General features: G+C 33.8%; 1 protein-coding gene across 1 annotated transcript in view; it reads left to right on the forward strand.

The window, feature by feature from the left end:
• Window positions 1-4393: 4393 nt before the first annotated feature.
• The window catches only part of LOC139500055 (uncharacterized), a gene marked incomplete in the record, with an annotated part of 23866 nt that continues 7021 nt past the window's right edge, over window positions 4394-21238 (forward strand). The window contains 2 exon segments of the mRNA XM_071288766.1: window positions 4394-4507; window positions 9915-13246. Coding sequence (XP_071144867.1) covers window positions 9990-11816 — 1827 coding nt within the window.

Here is a 21238-nt window from a genome sequence, read left to right on the forward strand (position 1 = left end):
CTTGATGTACTGCCTGATGTGTGCATCACGCAATACTTATCAGAGCACCTTGCAATGTGTTAGCATGCGTTACTGCATGATACGTTTTCATATTAAATTTTATCATTTACAGAAGCTTTAGCAGTAGTTAAATGATTAACTTGTCCGTGTATTGTACGAATTTGGGTGATATAGGATTTAGAATTTGTTATAATAAAATTAACGGTACCAATTTCCTTGCACCAGATGCGCATTTCGACAATACATGTCTCTTCAGTGATGCTCGTGGCCAAAATATTTGAAATCCAATTTGAAAGCTTATATAAAAGATGAAGAGCTATAATACAAAAGGTCCAAAAAGTATAGAGTGTTGTCTATTGTTTAAAATTCGCACACGTTTAACTTGTTTGTATCGTTTTGGTTGTCTTAGCTTGCTCATAATTAAAGAATTTGTTTTAAAAAAAGAAGACGCTAATATAGAATATCGTAAACAGAAATAAGAAAAAAGTAACTAAGCCATTTCAATTAATATTTTTCTATGTTGTGATTTTTCACCTTTTTTTCAGTCAAGAGTGAAGATGGATACCTATTAAAAGACGTTGTAACCTGCTGTATTTGTTAGCACCTGTTCTTAGTCAGGAACCTGATGTTCAGTTGATGTCGTTTGTTGATGTGGTTCAGAAGTGTTTTTTGGTGTTTTTATATAAAATTATACAAATCAAACTGTTGGTTTTTCTGTTTGAATAGTGGACTAAGTCATTTTTTTGGCCCTTTATAGCTGCTGTTCGGTGTGGGCCAAGGCTCCGTGTTGAAGACCGTTCTTTGACCTAAGATTGTTTCCTTTTACAAATTCTGACTTGGATGGTATTTGTGTCATTGACACTTATACCACATATTTTCACATATATTAACCATATACACTGACAGGAAGTACACATAACCAGCATGCAATATACTTATTAAAAGTATGGTGGTCATTGTTTCCATAAGATGCAGACGGCATGTTAAAGTGTTTCTATAAAATATTTTCGAAATTTTAGGTAACATGGTTACTAAAGCTTGTAACAAGAAAGAAAGGGTGGAAATTAGATTGGTAAACTTTCAGTGATGATTATTATCGTACTGTGTATGCAATTACATGCAATTTCTCTATTTGAAAGAGAAATAACTTCTACTAGATTTTTTTAAAAGTGAGAAATTTATAAAGACTAATAGGGAGCAACACGGTGGCATTACACCTTTACTTGAAGTAGTGTGTGGATCTCAATTTCTCTCTAGATAATTCTAATTTTGCAAAGTATGTGTCTGCAATGTAAGGGTAAATTCAAAGTTGTAGCGGTGACAAATCTAGCAATTAGACGATTTTGTTTGGTGTACTAACCTCAAAACATTTTAATAATAAGCAAGCAAAACAACAATATGAAATACAAAATATCGGTGAAACTCTTATTGAAAATTGACATGAATATATTCATTTGTAAATAAGGGAGCTACCATTTGATTTTTAGGGGGGGGGGGGGGGGGGCTAGGATGAAAAATTGTGTCCTGCCTTTTTTTTATTTGTAATCTCTGTCCTGCCTTTTTATTTTTCAGTCTATTCGGTCCTGCCTTTTTTTTCTTAGCTTATCCTGACTTTTTTACAACAATTGTCATCCTGCCTTTTTTTTTTGCCAAGTTACTCATCCTGCCTATTTTTTTTTACTCAAAATCCTGTCCTGTCTTTTTTTTTCAAATTTCATCCTAGCCCCCCCCCCCATAAAAATCAAATGGTAGCTCCCTAACAGACACCATTGATGAACTCATATGATTGCCATGTTTATTTGTACTTTAATCCAATAATATCACTTTTGTATAGCATCAAAGTGAAGGTGTCGGATTGGAAAATATTGTTCGGTTACTTTCATTATATGATCCCTAAGGACAGACAAGTCTCGAAGTTAATAACAACGTTGATGCAACCAATAGCTCTGGTTTGTCCGTCATCGCAGTTTCGTCTTCAAAACACAATTACAGTGACTTCAAACCTGAGAAGTAAATGATTGGAATTGTATTACCAAACAGAACAGATAGTTAAGGGAATGCTTTACACTCTTACGGTCATATGACTCACTATCAATTACAAAACTATTCAAGTAACAGAATTTGAAGGACATAGCAATTGTATTTTTGGTTTTCCGTTGAAATCAATCATTTTATATATTCGGAAGATAGTGCGTAGACAGAATGCAACGTAAAGATATTGCAATTAAGGTGGTACCTAACACTACAGGGAGATAACTCTGTAAAATCAGCAGAACGTTTTAATGACGTTGTGTTCATATGGGAATATTAAGCTTCCCAATGATCAAAATAAGTGTTTGAAAAACTGCTATATAACCAGCGTAATTTTTCTGGCAAAACGGTTGGTTCAAAAAATTTTAAATTTTTATATTTTTGTTAAAGGGTCAAAGTAAGTACTTTGACAAAATTTTATAAAAATTAAACGAGCCAAATTAATTTTAGTGAAAGTGTTGGGTACCACCTTAAGTCACGTTTGACCTACAGCTGTGATTATTATCATGTTATGCAAATAAATAAATAAATAATAAAGACAGGAAGCTACATGTATGTTAGGATTATTCCTAAATTGCACAGAAATAATTGAAGAGAGAATGACAGGAAAGAGTCGAATAAGTAAACAAAACGATAGTTTTAGAATATACGACAAAGAAATATGTATTTGGGAATCTTGATTAAGGTTGCAATTATGTAACTATAGACCACGCAATATCCCATAGGAACTTCATTTGCGGCTAAAACTGTAACACTTTTACTATGAAGTTTCGTGAAAAATTATATCCAAGAACGGAAAGTTGATATGAACTACTATTTTATTCAAAGGTCTAAGTATAGGGCTGTGCGGCATATTTTCAACATGTATATGCTCTGAAATTTTAAGAGTTTTAAGTTATACTACAATTCTATACTACCCTTAACTCCACTTTTGTACCTCCTAAGAATTAAAGTTTAGGCGCAACCATGTTTTTCCTATACTGGTTACATTCCCAATTGATGTCTCTATGAGATGAAACACAGAAAGCATGTCTCGAAACAAGTACGTTAACAAATGAACATATCTATGAATATTATATGTATCTACCCAAAAGAGGCGTGAGCAACAGCTGTATTTACAAAGTGCAACCTTAAGTTTTGTTGTATCTGTAGTCATAATGGAGAATGAAATGTTTGGACAGAAGATAACAAGATCGAACTACTATGTAGGACAAACCATAATAAATATCGGTATTAATTCATGAATAGCTTTATAGATTATAGATACATTTGTTTGTACCATAAAGACTAAGTAACACAAACTCAATCAAAAATTGGGGGTGATCTCAGATGCTCCAGAAGGATAAGCAGACCCTGCGCCACATGTGGCACCCGTCATGTTGCTCATGTTTTTACAAACCCGGTTAATAGTCTTATTCTGTAGGACACATTTTTGGTGCAAATGGAAGAGGATTGTAGCTACGACAAAAGGAACATATCCGATATCATCTGTGAAAATGTACATTTTACGAAAACCAACTTAAATAGATTTTCTGAAAATCTCATAATGTTATACAATTTGACACTAAAGACAACAAAGTTCAAATACTGATTCAAATACTTTAATCTAGTGATATTGCTCGTGATCAAATGATAATATAAGACGCATAATAAAGTAGATATAGGACGTTAAATCAGGTCACTAGTTTTCTCATTTGAATTGCTTGTCATTTGTCATCCGGGTAATTTTACAACTGACTGTTTGGTATGAAATTTATTTATTGTTGAAGGCCGTATAGTGACCTATAGCTGTAAAATTGTGTGTCATTTGGTACATGTACCTTGTAAAGAGTTGTCTCATTGGAAACCATATAATTTTTTGTTCAAATAAATATTGTTAAAAAAAACTGGTATTTTTCATGTGAATTGTAAATATTTGGACGACACCTAAACCAGAGTATGTTAGATTTTAAATCAAGTAGGCATATGCATTTAACAGTGAAATTGTCTGGCTTTTTGTGATTTATATAACCAAAGAAATTAACAAATTTCTCTGCTAAGCTAGTGCGGTAACATGTAGGTTTTTGATTTTTATTTGATTTTTATTTGATCCTATTTTTGTGTTCTTATAAAGATTATATGTGTGTTCCATAAGAATAAATCAAAGGAGTAGTCCTAATCATAATTGAAAAGGAGAGAAAAATGGCTAAAAAATAAACATAAATTCAAAACGTAAAACACACTACACAGAAAACTAAAGAATTTCACATCAATCAGGTTCAACATTATTTATAATTATATACAAGTGCAGTTTTATTAGGTTATTAGATTGTTTGAACGATGATATTATATCTACTTAAAGATATAAAGTTTCAGTTCGAATAAAACAAATGCATACGTAACATACAGAAAGGGGTGGCTAATATTATCTTTCACGGAAGGAGAAAACGTGTTTTACTATGGCTTCATCTTAGATTTTACTGCAAGCAATTCTAAAGTAGGTAATACGCTAAGAAAATTGAACCGTTGAAAATTAGTTACCATATTAAGTCTTACTTATTCTAAAATTGAGAATGGAAATGGGGAATGTGTCAAATATACAACAAACCGACTAACGAGCAGATAACAGCCGAAGGCCAACAATTGGTTTTCAATGCAGCGAGAAAATCCTGAACCCGGAGGCGTGCTTCTGTACGTTTTTGTAATATTAAGTTATAGATTTTACATAAAGAAAAGTAGATATAGTAAGTACTGCAGAATAGCACCCTCATTTCTAATTCTAACAATAACTATAGATACAATGTATGTATATATATATATAGAACTCAGAACCGCGATGGTACTCCGAACCGCGATGGTCACGCTGAAGTGCGTTGGTTAAGGTCAAGGATCAGTAAATGAACTAGTCCATAGATTTTTTTTAAATTTAGAACTCAATTAGATATTGAAAATATACATCAGAAAATGTAAAAAAAAGTATATGTCACCGACTTCGTTTTCAAGAAAAATCCATTTTTAAAATGGTCTGAGAGGGTACTAAATTACATTGAATATATAGGGGAAATCTATATTTTTCTTCTACAATTTTCGGTTTCTGGTATAAATCACGTGAACCGCTCCATAGAATTTTTTTTAAAACTAAATTTTTTTTCCTCTTTGTCTTACGAATTAGATGATATTTAAAAAAAATATGGTCACCGACTTCGTTTTCCCTGTAGAAGCGAAGCAAACTTAACATTTTGGCAAAAAATCCCATCAAAATTCGTGACGTCGTAATTTTTATTACATAACGTCAAGTTATCATGCTAATAATTTCCAACGTTCTTCGTGTTGATTATGCACCATGATTATGTGTTTCGTATTGCTAGATTCTTTTTATCATAAGAGTCTGATAATTATCATTAATTTTTATTTAGTATTACCAATATTCTTTATTCTTTATATTTTAGCACCCCATTATACTCTTTTCCTTTTTTTCTTTTTTGCATTTTATTCTGCAATTTTTGCCCATTATTCTGCATTCCGTAAACCCCAATCAGACCCTCTTTTATGGAACATTTTAAAAAGAAATTATACGTTGTAAAAAATATGACACATGTATATTCATTATCAATATTCATATCTAAAACAATTACTAATTCAGACAAAAATACATTGTAAGTACATGAACGCAAAAATGGTAAAAACTTAAAAATAGAAATCATCAGGGTTACTGTCTACAAGTTGACGCAATAAAAGATGTAATTGAAGCTATATTTTTTTATGCCCCCCTCAACTACCCTTGTACGTCTGTCCGCCCGTCATTCCGTCTGGCCGCCCGTCCTTCCGTCCGTCCGTCCCCCTTAATAGTTATTCCGCAAAACATCTACAGTTTGAATCCTAGAACGTTTTCACTTTGCTGTCTGTTTGCATGTGGTCAGGGTTTTGATCTTTATTAATATTTGCTCTAATGAGAGATAGTTGAACTTTGTCATTTTTGGGTAACCAATTCATAAATCTCTTAGACTATCTTGTAAGTCATCTGTTTACACTTTTTCTCCGTTCCGATATATGATTTGGCCACTTTTGAAGAAAAAAAACAGTTTCTTTAGCAGCGGAACATGTAATAGCTTGTGTTTTGGTACTATATCACGACAGAACTGTCCATATACTGCTGCTTAACATTGCATATATAAACAAACATTATATCAATGATTCTACAAATTCTTGAAAGAGTGTCGTGTGGTTATTTATACATCTGCAAGTTAACAAGTAAAACACGCAGACAAACTGACATCTTTGTTAATATCTTTTTTGTTCTGTATAAAATTTATTGTATACAAGTCTACAAACACGTTTTAAAAAGTTTACTAAATGGTTATTGTTCCATAAGTGTACATATGTATGATCGAAGTATATATAGAATCAGTACATGATACACAACATGCTACAAATAAGGGGGGGGTAGTAATAACAGGAAACTAAATTAAACTAAGGCTTTGATGGATGTAAACTTCAATAATACTGGAAGTTACATAAGGGGAACAGGAAAATAAGAATATATTGCATCACTTACAACAACCTTTAAATTGACCAGTGATTTTTTATTCATTACTGACCAGCAACACCGAGATAATCCAACGATTTTTTAAGAGTCCATATTAAGTGTGGACCTAAATGTTCTTTATCTTTAAATATAACGCTCATTCTGTAAAATTTTCAATTAACGATTTTGTAAAATTTTTCTTAATTCTGTACATGGTCTACACTATTGTATTAAATAATTATTTTATTTTCCGTTGTTATTCTTTATAATTTTGCAAACTTTTATGTTCAATTTTGACATTCGCCAGTATCCGTTATTCTGCAACTCCCTTTGAGATCTAATTATATGTGACAATAAATTAATGTGCTTCTCTCTCTAAATTGCGTTCTCTCAAGACATTGCACGGTCTTTGTAGTACAGTGTATTTACCAGAAAATACATCGTGTAAAAACATTTCCAAGGAAACCAAACATACGGGGGTTGAGATATGACAAAAAAAAACAAGAAAAAAACAATCGCACACAGGCTGAGACAAGACTGGAAATATTGTGTTTTGTTATTTAGTCCATCTACACAAATAAGGGGGACCTTTAACGGGACTCCGGGATAGGGTGTTTTTAAGCACGGGATTTCGGGATTGATCCTTTCTGGATCTGACTATTCTTTTTTCGAATTTCGGGATGGCGGGATTTAAATTTCTATAAATTCGGGACCTCGGGATTTCATGTTTTAAAGTCCGGGATTTCGGGACCAGGACTCCTGCCACCTTCCCCCTTACAAATGCATATCACAAGATGTCTTTTCCTTTTTAATTTTCTTTTGGCCTTGTGTTGTTGTCTGGTTGCTGTCTTATTGAAGTACTGACTACTTACGGGATTTACATTTTACTTTAGGTACTGAAAGTCTGTGACACTGTGCATATTTTTCAGTACAGTAGGTATATAGTAGTAGTATGATATAGAGATGATCGATATAATCTCGTTCTCAACCTTCAAGTTCTATGAGTGAAATAGAATTGAGAACAGTTCTATTTTATATTTGAGATATGCTACTTTCAGCTAGGGTACATTTTTTTTATTCGGTTAATTTTTATATATAACAATTTCCTTTGAGGAGACAACCATACGAATCAATACTGTTAGGATACTAAGCCATGTATAAATCTTCCAACCATATACTATTTATACATGTATCTATTTAAAGATATGTGCTCTATTTTTAACATCGAAATTGCGGACGTGAAAGAAAACACCATTACAAAAAAACAACAACATTAGAATACAAAATGTAGCGATGGATTAATGATCGTAAAACATCATTTGTGTTTATTTTTAATTTGTTATAGTCTAAAAACTGTGTATGAATATTAAACTGTTGTTCCGACTGGTGTCAGTGATAATTTTCAAAATATGGGATATATAGTCTTACCGTACAATACTAAGTTTTAACTTTAGTATTAATGTCCCAAACTTGCACCCCCTTCTGCTTATTTTCAGCTAGACGATGTCTTAGTCTTAATTTTCCCAGTGAATATAGGGTTTTTGTAAGGACAGTTTTGACATACTACATATAGAATACTTCCGAGACCACACTGTTTTTTCTCATCCCAATTATGTAGAAATAGTAGTGAGCAACAGTTTTCACACTGGTCGGCAGATATACAAACTCTACCACCCTACGTCCCTGATGCCATTCAATCACCTGATTTTCATTTTGAAGATCGTCTTCGTGACTGTTTTCATATTCATTTTCAATTTTTAATTTTAGAAAAACAAGTTCATTCTCCTAGAAGTAACATACTTTCCGTCAAATTTACCGTTGACGTTGTCTCATCGAAAAGTCGCCGGGTGCAATTTTAACATTGCAAAATCTGGTCAAAGGGACGTAATTCGTACAAAACGTCGCAATATTTCGCGGAATCCGCTAGACGGCGTTCATTTACTGTTACTTGACCTTAACACGCTGAAGTGCGATGATGACATTGTGACGCTAACTTGTTGATGGCTACGCTGAAGTGCGATGATGGTTACGCTTAAGTGCGATAGTGGTTACGATACCATCGAACTTCAGCGTAACCATTTGATAAATATGAGTTATTTCTGAATAAAAAGTGCATAAATTTTTAGGATAATTATAAAATACAGAAATTACAAATTATTTAACAAAAGACAATTTGTGTTTATCTTTTAAAACAAAAACGTTATGTCTTTCTTTTGAAAAAAAAAATACGGCCACAAATCCGAATTTTGAGCAAATATACAAAATTTCGACCTCATTTATCTAAAAAAAAGTAGCACATGAAGGTATATTTTTTTATTACATATTTGATTTAATCAGGCAAAAAATAGTCTACATGGAAATGTTTATCAAACTGTAAATACGGGATCAAAACTGTATCGTATGCCCTTAAATGAAATAACATCATTAAGAATTGACAAAAGTAGCTTTCTATCCTCGCATTCAAAAGGCATTCAAAAGATGATCAAATATCTCTTAATTTCTGTTAAGTTTCCACCAATGACTTAAAAATCTTAATTTGGTTAACTTATTTTGAATTTGCCAATTCTCTGTTTAGTACGCAATAGTATGGAGTCAGAAAATGTGGTGAAGAAGGTAACCGTTGGAGAAGAAAAATATTCAAATTGTAGGTCTATGTAAAAGTAGTTGTCACGTTTTCTATCAAAAAAAAACCTTTGAAATTAGATGATTCGCCGCTAAGAAGAATGAAATAAATTGGGAAGTTTTCGGCCTAACATATTGTAGAAAACTAAATATTGGAAAAACAATAACAATTAATCAGAATTTATCCCGGGACTAAAACAACATTATATCAACTTGATATAACAAAATCATTGGCTTTGCTAATACTAGTAAGTAATTTTATTATCAAATTGTCCACATAAAATCGTGTGACGCATACTTGAAGAGAAGTCAAAATTAACATTTAGATCAAGACATATTATTTGTCGATAGCGGAATGAAAGATTCGCAGCATACTTCCGAACACGTTTAGCTCATCTGCAAACTAAGTTCATCTTTTGTCGCTTTGTTCCCCATGGTTTGTCGCCTCACAGAGACATTTTTATAATATCAACTTGAACTGCTCAAAAGTTCGAGATTTGAATCGTTCGTTACTCTCTTTTCCTTTCTTTTGTTCGCATGAAACTTGTTGGATTTGATGTAACGTTGTACATGTTGTATATAAAAACGTCACAATAGTGAAACGTCATGCCAATCCATCGCATTTCAGCGAGTGGACCATCGTACTACTTCAGCGTGGACCATCGCACTTCAGCGTGACCATCGCACTTCAGCGTCTCCATCGCACCTCAGAGTCCTACATATATATACTCAATGATGCATGTATTTTATTTTCAAGTGCTGCGTTGTCATTTCTATTCACCATATTCATTAAAAAAGAGGGACGAAAGATACCAGAGGAACAGATATTAAAATGGCAGACTTCAAATTGTGTGCCAGCTGCATAACATTCGATGAGGAAACTAAGGCAGAAACGTGGTGTTCAAAATGTTCCGAATGGATGTGTGAATCTTGCGCAAAATACCACAAACGATACTTCCCTATTCATACTCTAGTTACAAATGAAGAATCATATGAACGAGTTCGAAGTACATGTACACCACTGTTTCATGTGCTAGGGTATTGTGATATTCATCCAACAGAAGAGATTGTTACGTTTTGCCGCAATCATGATCAAGTTTTGTGTGAAACCTGCATACAAGTGTCTCATAGGAAGTGTGAAGCCATCATGCCCATTCACGAAGCGTCAGAGGATGTAAAACAAAGTACTGCCTGCGAAGACCTGGTGAGAAGAATAGATAATGTTTTAAGCGTTACTTTTAAAATAAAGGAATATTGCATAAATACTGAAAAATCAATAAAGGAACAAAAAGAACTAATAGATAAAGAAATAGAAAAAATAAAACAATCTTTCACTGATCTTCTTGATCATTTAGAGAAAAATGTCAAAAATGAGCTTAATAAAAAATATGAAAAAGGAAGGAATTTGTTAGAGCAAAAAGAGGTTAAAATTACAGAAATCAGTAATTCAATGAACGTATTGAAAAATGAGTTGTTAACTGTGGAGCAGAATTCCACAAACTCCGAACTATTTCAAGCTGTAAAAGGTTTTGATTGCTTTACAAATGAACAAGAGTCTAGAGTCAAAGATTTATATGAAAATTCGTCGGACATCAATCTAACATTCGAAAAGGCAGAAGTCATTTACGACGGCAAAACAATATTAGAATCATTTGGAAAAATAATTTACAATGAAAAGAAAAGAAAAAACATTGTCCAGCTCGAAAAGTTTTCACAAAGTCAAATAGCCATTCGTTCTAGTCGTGTATCTAAAAGATCCAGAAAACAAAATCACGGGACACAAAGAAATCACGAGGTTAAGAAAGAAAATACGGAATTTTTGGCAAATGTTATTTGTACATACATGTGTTCTTTCAAAACAACACATATAGTGGATCAGACCGAAGTACAAAACTGCTGTTTCATAAACTTACCTAGAAAATTACATAGAAAACACGCATTACCTAGAAAACAAGCATGTCTTCTTTTGTCATGCTACATTGATAAATGTTTATACATATGCAAAAGAGACGGTTTTCTTCTCGATTTGATACGGCTGGAGTTTAAGCCAACTGGTGTTACTGTTTTGAATGAACACTCTGCACTAGTGATGCTAGGCTACGAAGGTATACAAATCATAGATATTTCGACTCTATTATTGTCTACGCGAGTAAAGTTTGCGGGTGTTGGTAAAGCAATAACAAGCTCGAATGAAGATGTATGGATCGATCAAAATTTTGGAATAAGTAAGATAGACATAGCCAACGGAAAAACTATAAAGGAAATACCTCTAGAATTTAGTATAGAAGACATGTGTTTGTCACCCAGCGGAGAAATTTACATATCGGAATGCCTCGGTCACAACATATATCGAATAACATCGCAAGGAGATGTATCATTATTTTATGAACACCATGAGCTGAAAAATGCAGCAGGTATTACAGTTGATAACAATTACGATGTATACGTGGCGGGAAAAATGTCGCATAACATTCACAAGATATCTAACTCTGGTTTTTCAAGCAGCATTATATTGAGTGGAAAAGACGGTATTTTTCAACCAACGGGTCTTTCATACAACAAACAAACAAATGAGCTTATGATTATTAACGAGGGAAGCACGTCTATTATTATTTATGAAATCGATTCCCAAAAAATCAATCCCCATCCCCTTTCTTGAGTATCCCTCAATCTGGATTATTATGTTCAGAAAAAATCGTATCTATGTGCTTTGTAACAGTCACTGCATTTTCTTTCATTGTTATTATTTTCCTACGTTATGTACATTTTTATGTACATGTATTTGAGTATCCCCCTAAAAAATATAAACATAATACCGTTTTCAGTTTTACACGGGAAACTCTACACAAAGTTTACCACAAGCTAACGATTTTTCGTTCCCTATTCGTTCCCTATTGTTATTTTTTGGACGGTGCAGTTCCTTTGGCACATTCTAAAGGCCCGTGTCTGTTGTGACGTTTTTTATTTCAGTGAACATAATCTATGCATTACTGAAAAAAGTGTCAAGTCAGTGATTGAGCTACCACAAACTGCTTTTAAAAAACCTCTGCTAAATTCTTCCATGTATATAAGTATTTGGTCATGAAGTTTGATTGTACCCGTGTACCTTGTTTTTTCAGTAACAGAAAATTAATCACTACCTAGTTTATATGCGATCCGGGTAAACTTATCGATCCTTCAAATAAACTTATTCTGAAAGGTAACTAAATCGAAACTTTAAATATTTCAATATATTATGTATTGTTTATTATTGCTTATGATCTCAGGGGTTGAAGCCATAAAACTGTGCTCAGTGCTTGGAGCACAAAAATCATGCTCGAAACATGAAATCCAACAGTTTGATTGGTTGATTTTCGAGTACGAGTACAAAAAACTGACTCGAAAGTTTCATGACCGCAAGGCCAGGAAATCAGATTCGAACAAAATATTATTCTTACATGTATAAACATATTCACATGATTTTTTATTACATTTGTAGCTGTTATTGGCTTTGAACTAGTTGTCAGTAGTCTCATATTTGTACTTTATGACTTGTTATTGGAGGATGTAAAAGTACCCTGCTACATGTATGTCCACTCTATCTGATGTGTTAAACCCTTTTCAAGTTGATTTTTAAAGTCTGTTCTTATGTTGTACTGTTACACCACTGTCGCATATTATGGGGAAGGTTTGTGCACCTTCAATCAAGTTAAACCCCCTCACTATCTGCTTGTGGCTGTCCCATGGCTTGAGCCTGTAATTCACTGGTTGTCGTTTGTTGCTGTATATCATATTTGTTTTATGTTCATTATTTTGTACATAAATCTGGTCATTAGTTTTCTTGACTTTGCGGTATGGGTTAGACTTATCGTTAATGGCTGTACAGTGATCTAAAGTTATTTATTTCTGTGTCATTTGGTCTCTGGTGGAAAGTTGTCTTATTGGTAATCATACCACATCTTATTCTCATTATTGTAGTTAACTGACACACTATTTACGCTTTTAAATATGTCATTCTATTGTCAAATTAGTATTTAAAAAAGACTTGTATCAGTATTAAAACACTTTGTATGGGGACAGACGAGTAGGATTATCAAAGACAGTTATTACGTACGTTCCTTGTAAGACACCAAGGTTTTTTTTTTAAAAGGGGGCAAAGATATCGGAGGGACAGTCAAACTCATAAATGGAAAATAAACTGACAACGCCATGGCTTAAAAATAAAAGACAAACATACAAATAATAGTACAAAACACACAACATAGAAGCAACATGAACCCTACCAGAAACTGGCAGTGATCTTTGATGCTCTGGAAGGGTATAAGTAGATCCTGCTCTACATCTGGCACCCGTCGTATCGCTCATGTTATTACAAATCCGGTAAATAGTATGATTTGGTAGGTCACACAAATGTTGAAAAGGGAAGTGGATCAATTATGACAGATTTAAAAAAAAGTCACCGGGATCACATAAAAAAATCAAAAGGAAAAGTAGCTGAAAACATTGAACGAAAAATTTAATAGTATTTCATAGTGCAACCATCAACATCCGGCAAACTATAGGCTTCTGACTTCGGACACGACCAACAAAAATGTGCTTGAGTTTAGAATGCTTGTTATCGGTAAATCCCTTTGATATTGAAAGTTTCTCACAAGATCTCTAACTATTCCGCATTTTTTATGTCAACGGTTAAAACACTACTCATGACTTACGAAGAGTTTAAGTTTCTATATAAACTCATCATAGATATCAGGATTGAATTTTTATATTTGCGCCAGACGCGCGTTTCGTCTACAAACAACCCATCAGTGACGCTCGAATAAATTATGAAAAATGTTAATATTAAGAAAAGGCCAATTAAAGTAGACGGTCCTGTTATTAAACCGCAAGTTCACTTTTACGACAAAACATTTACTCTACATTTGAAAAGAGATTTAGATTATTGAAAGACTCGTTGTTATTCCTGCGCTAACTGATAACGGAAACAAACCCTATTCCTAACTTGGGGAGAGTTTAAGAATATTCAAAAAATGTTGAACGCTCATTGTTATCGTTGGAAACCCTTGCTCCTAACATAGGCAGATTTTAAGTTTCTGTAAATACCAGTTATTATTCCACAAGGTCAATTTTACAGTAAACGTCTATTCATAACATGAGGTTCCCGCATATAGATGACGTTAATTAGTTTGAAAACTAAAAAACAGTTTCATAGTGCTTTCAGAATAAATTCTGTTTTTTTTTTATTGTCATTAAAGTGTTAAGTTATGAGGAAGCTTTTATACCAACGATTCAAATTGGAGAAGTTGAAGTCATCACTTCTAAAAAATGACTAATGCTTTTACGAGTTTACTGACCGTTCTGGAAAATTAGGTGTCATAAAATTTACGATCACCCCCGTTTTATTATCAGTCAGTTTGTCTTCAGTTTTAAAGATTGTATATAGATATATAAGAAGATGTGTTGAGTGCCAATGAGACAACTCTCTATCCAAGTCACACTTTGAACAAGTAAAAGCTTTTTTGGTCACAGTACGGTCTTCAACACGAAGTGTTGGCACACATCGAACATTAAGCTATAAAGGGCCCCAAAATGACTAATGTAAAAGCATTCAAACGGGAAAAGCCAACGGTCTAATGTATAAAAAAATACAAGAATGCGTCCATAGTACACGGTTGTCCCAATCGCACTATAATTTTCTATGTTCAGTAGCATGTAAAATTTGGAGTCAAAATTACACTAATTTGCCATTACAATTAGAAAGATCATATCATAGGGAATATGTGTATTTCTGAACATCATATATGTCCTTTTAATATATTTCGCCTCTTGATATTTTACAAAAAGATATCAAATTTGACCTAACTACAAAATGTCAAAAGTGAATTTGTAATCAGTTTTGTTTCTGCATAGCATGATTCATAACAGTCTTATGATTTGACCTCATGGTATTATTATAACATTTTTGAGGAGGAATTATAAAATTCTAATGAATTTATGCTTCAATACTTTCATATGTTCATGTTATAGAAAATATTTAAAGTGCAGAAGATGACTTTTACCATGCAGTATTTGTAAAACTATTGGATTACGAACTGATGTCTTGAAAAGGTTAATGTATGAAAATGAGAAAGTAACGAAACGGTAAATACGTTACAACATAAGATCGGTGAAGGTTAACGAAATTAATGGTGAACTGCATCGGTTATTTGTACTTTAGGTGATCATTTGTCTGCGAAACTACTAAATCAAATAACAATATAGACAAATTACTTGTTTATAGTGAAAAGTAAAATCACATAAACATCCATTGCAAGGATTTTTAGAGCAGAAAGTGTGGCGCTGTCCTTACATTGGGTGTCTCTTCTAACACTCTCACACTGACTGGGCGAGACTGAGTATTTTAAAAATATTCCGTCAAGCCATCGTGACACAATAGAGTTTGGTAGTATATGGGTGTTTAGTAATTGTCGGAAAACTGCCGTCGTCAACACAATATACTAGTACATGTATACCCACAATATACTCAATACTTACTACTATAACAACATAAAAGTGCACAATTATTGTTGAAACTATTTTTCGATGGAGTTAGATAGCTAGAATTAAACGAAATTACTAAATTCTTTTTAACAAGTTTCTCATATTGTTAAGTGATTGTTACAGCATTATTCCAACTTAATTAACAAATAAGACAAACCAACACGTTCACTATTATAAGTGTCTATCATTGATCTTCTAAATAAGGTTTATATTATGTGGAAATTGAATTTGAACCGTACCATTGAAAGTGCAGAACATATGCTAGACGCATTGGTGTCGGTTTTTATCATGATTTGATCTGACCTTACAGTACAGTTTTTAAGGAAATTTGGATCAGATCATTTCGAACTGTTCTTCATGAATTATTTCGATTCTAATAGGACAAATAAGTTCATTCAAATACTGAAGCGATGGTGGGTATGCCGTGTGTGTAGCTGTTCTTTTTTACTCCTTGTTAGATAAAGCTCAAATATTCTTATAAATCTTTAGCTTGCATTGTTTTAAATAAAATTTGTTCGTTAATAACCACTTGAAAAAATATGTTTAATTCTCAAACCCAATATTTGCGATTTCGGATTTACATGTTTTCTCGTAAGCTACTGTTAAATCCAAAATTGACATTTCGTAACGAAGGAGTTGCCATGTTGACTCGCTGAAATCAGTTAAAATGCAAATATTGTAACATAAAATCGTAACATAAATATCAAGCTTATTTCCATCCCTTAATGAACCCCTGATTGTGGAGAAAGTGTTCCATGATGAAATTGACATTGCACAAAATATAGCTGTGTTACTATATTTAGGAAATAAACACAACTAGTTGCAGCATATTTATTCTTTTTTTTATGCATCCGAATAAGAATAAAAGTTCTTTTGTCTTTTGTTTTATTACAATTTCTAATACAATAAAATCAGCAATGCGTTTGCAAATATTAGGTTAAAATACATGTGGATTTACGTGGGAGGTACACGTGTATATTGTAATATCCATTATTATGTACTAGTATATCTCTGAGTCTGCGCTACGTATAGTTGGTTATTAATATGAAAGCTCAAGAACTTAAGGTATCCATCACTTTTTTATGTTGCATTTGAGAAAAAAAACCGGTACCAAATAGTAATCTTTTGCAATATATTTTACACACATATTGTTTTATAAAAAAGAAGAAAATCCATTTTTATTAGAATGCATCGTGATTTTTTCATATGGCATCAACATAATTAAGGTCTTTCCTTTTTCTATAAGGAAAGACCTTACTGTATTTCTTCTGTTTATTATTAAGGTCTTTCCTTTTTCTATAAGGAAAGACCTTACTGTATTTCTTCTGTTTATTAAGGTCTTTCCTTTTACAAAAGGGAAAGACCTTACTGTATTTCTTCTGTTTATTATTATTCTTTTTCCGCCAAACTTTGACGAAGTTAGCAGCCTTAACCGTAAGACGTGTCGCTTTCATGTTCACACTTTGTATCGGTGTCATATATACCTATCTAGAACTCACCCTGTTAGTCGAAATATTTTGTCGGTTCGGAGTAATTCCTCCGAAACCAAAAAACCTTGTTATCGTTCCAACACCGTAACCGTAATAGGTAGAAAATAAACGAAGGGTGAAATTTGTTCAGGACCAGACCCCGGTTCTTCGTTACATTTGGATCGAAAAGATTCAACGACTCATTGGTAGGGTTATGCCCCTATGAAAATTAACCGGTGTCGGTGGACAACCAAAACTCAAAAACCGTAAGTCGTAGAGACCTAGGATCTTCACCATTCATCATCAATTCATGTGACTTTGAAAAATACCTCAAGGTCAAATGTGTATGTTGACCTTGACCTTTGACCTAACACCTTGTTATCAGAACAACTCAGAAACCATTATACTTACAGAAGTTTTAAATAGTGGAAAATGTTTGGGTCATTACGGGGCAACTTTGTTACATTTTGACCGAAGAGATTTGACCTTTTTGTAAGGGGCATAACCCCTGTTTTAGGTTTCTGAAAAGACAAAATCAGCATTTACTATATAACCAAAGGTCCTAGACCCATGGGGTCTTCAGCAATGACATTGGGGACCAATGACCTTGACAAAGGTCAAAAGGTCAAAGGTCAAGGTCATGTACCAGATAGCGAATTTAGTGATTTTAACCTTATTTAAGGGATTTTCAATGTGTTTTAAAGATTTTCAGTGTGTTTTAAAGCTGTTTAAGGTTGACCTTGACCTTTGACCTTAAAACTTTTAAGTCGATATCTCAAAAACGATTGTACTTACAGAAATAGTAAATAGTGAAAAACGCGTTGAGGTGGATGAGGCGCAACTTTTTGACATTTGACCGAAGAGATTTGACCTTTCTATAAGGGGCATAACCCTTGTTTTAGATTTCTGAAAAGGCAAAATCAGCTTTTACTGTATAACCAAAGGTCCTAGACCCATGGGGTCTTCAGCAATGACATTGGGGACTAATGACCTTGACAAAGGTCAAAAGGTCAAAGGTCAAGGTCATGTCCCATATAGCAAATTATGTTTTTTTTTACCTTATTTAAAAGATATTCAGTGTGTTTTAAAGCTTTTCAATACATTCTACGTCTATTGGAACATGTATTTTACATTACAAAAGGAAAGACCTCTCAATTGTTCAAGAACAATTGACATTTTAATTAAGGTCTTTCCTTTTACAAAAGGGAAAGACCTTACTGTATTTCTTCTGTTTATTATTATTATTATTATTATTATTCTTTTTCCGCCAAACTTTGACAAATTTAGCCGCGTTAACCGTAAGACGTGTCGCTTTCATGTTGACACTTTGTATCGGTGTCATGAATACCTATCTGGAACTCACCCTGTGAGTCGAAATATTTTGTCGGTTCGGAGTTATCCCTCCGAAACCCAAAAACCTTGTTATCGTTCCAACACCGTAACCGTAATAGGTAGAAAAAAAACAAAGGGTGAAATTTGTTCAGGACCAGACCCCGGTTCTTCGTTACATTGGGATCGAAAAGATTCAACGACTCATTGGTAGGGTTATGCCCCTATGAAAATTTACCGGTGTCGGTTGACCACCAAAACTCAGAAACTGTAAGTCGTAGACACCTAGGATCTTCACCATTGATCATCAATTGATGTATTGTTGAAAAATACCTCAAGGTCAAATTTGTATGTTGACCTTGACCTTTGACCTATCACCTTGTTATGGAATAATCTCAGAAACTATTATACTTACAGAAGTTTTAAATAGTGGAAAATGTTTGGGTCATTACGGCGCAACTTTGTTACATTTTGACCGAAGAGATTTGACCTTTTTTTAAGGGGCATAACCCCTGTTTTAGGTTTCTGGAAAAACAAAATCAGCTTTTACTATATAACCAAAGGTCCTAGACCCATGGGGTCTTCGGCAATGACATTGGGGACTGATGACCTTGACAAAGGTCAAAAGGTCAAAGGTCAAGGTCATGTCCCAAATAGCAAATTTAGTGTTTTTAACCTCATATAATGGATTTATAGTGTGTTTTAAAGCTTTTTCCGGTTGACCTTGACCTTTTTAATTCATTCTACATCTATTGGAACATGTATTTTACCTTACAAAAGGAAAGACCTCTCAATTGTTCAAGAACAATTGACAGTTTAATTATTATTATTCTTTTTCCGCCAAACTTTGACGAAGTTAGCAGCCTAAACCGTAAGACGTGTCGCTTTCATGTTCTCACTTTGTATCGGTGTCATGAATACCTATCCGGAACTCACCCTGTTAGTCGAAATATTTTGTCGGTTCGGAGTAATCCCTCCGAAACCAAAAAACCTTGTTATCGTTCCAACACCGTAACCGTAATAGATAGAAAGAAAACGAAGGGTGAAATTTGTTCAGGACCAGACCCCGGTTCTTCGTTACATTTGATTCGAAAAGATTCAACGACTCATTGGTAGGGTTATGCCCCTATGAAAATTAACCGGTGTCGGTGGACCACCAAAACTCAGAAACCGTAAATCGTAGAGACCTAGGATCTTCACCATTCATCAACAATTCATGAGACTTTCAAAAATACCTCAAGGTCAAATGTGTATGTTGACCTTGACCTTTGACCTAACACCTTGTTATCAGAACAACTCAAAAACCATTATACTTACAGAAGTTTTAAATAGTGGAAAATGTTTGGGTCATTACGGCGCAACTTTGTTATATTTTGACCGAAGAGATTTGACCTTTTTTTAAGGGGCATAACACCTGTTTTAGGTTTCTGGAAAGACAAAATCATCTTTTACTATATAACCAAAGGTCCTAGACCCATGGGGTCTTCGGCAATGACATTGGGGACTAATGACCTTGACAAAGGTCAAAAGGTCAAAGGTCAAGGTCATGTCCCATATAGCGAATTTTGGTGTTTTTAACCTTATTTAAAGGTTTTTCAGTGTGTTTTAAAGCTTTTTAATACATTCTACGTCTATTTGAACATGTATTTTACATTACAAAAGGAAAGACCTCTCAATTGTTCAAGAACAATTGACAGTTTAATTATTATTATTATTCTTCCGCCAAACTTTGACAAATTTATCCGCGTTAACCGTAAGACGTGTCGCTTTCATGTTCACACTTTGTATCGGTGTCATGAATACCTATCCGGAACTCACCCTGTGAGTCGAAATATTTTGTCGGTTCGGAGTAATTCCTCCGAAACCAAAAAACCTTGTTATCGTTCAAACACCGTAACCGTAAGAGGTAGAAAAAAAGCGAAGGGTGAAATTTGTTCAGGACCAGACCCTGGTTCTTCGTTACATTTGGATCGAAAGGATTCAACGACTCATTGGTAGGGTTATGCCCCTATGAAAATTAACCCGTGTCGGTTGACCACCAAAACTCAGAAACCGTAAGTCGTAGACACCTAGGATCTTCACCATACATCATCAATTCATGTGACTTTGAAAAATACCTCAAGGTCAAATGTGTATGTTGACCTTGACCTTTGACCTTACACCTTGTTATGGGATAATCTCAGAAACCATTATACTTACAGAAGTTTTAAATGGTGGAAAATGTTTGGGTCATAATGGCGCAACTTTGTTACATTTTGACCAAAGAGATTTGACCTTTCTATAAGGGGCATAACCCCTGTTTTAGATTTTTGAAAAGACAAAATCAGCTTTTACTATATAACCAAAGGTCCTAGACCCTTGGGGTCTTCAGTAATGGCATTGGGGACCAATGACCTTGACAAAGGTCAAAAGGTCAAAGGTCAAGGTCATGTCCCAAATAGCGAATTTAGTGTTTTTAACCGTATTGAAAGGATTTTTAGTGTGTTTTCGAGCTTTTTAAGGTTGACCTTGACCTTTTCAATACATTCTACGTCTGTTGGAACATGTATTTTACATTAAAAAAGGAAAGACCTCTCAATTGTTCAAGAACAATTGACAGTTTAATTCTATATTATCTTCAGTGTTGCAATATAATGCATACTATATAGTAACCTAATGTTACTCAAACTAGTGTTACTCCGTCACATTCAGTATATGCCTGTCCCAGGTCAAGAGCCTGTAATTAAGAGGTTGTCGTTTGTTGTTGTTTATCATATTTGTTGTT

Source organism: Mytilus edulis, chromosome 13 (assembly GCF_963676685.1).
Source record: "Mytilus edulis chromosome 13, xbMytEdul2.2, whole genome shotgun sequence".
NCBI lineage: Eukaryota > Metazoa > Mollusca > Bivalvia > Mytilida > Mytilidae > Mytilus > Mytilus edulis.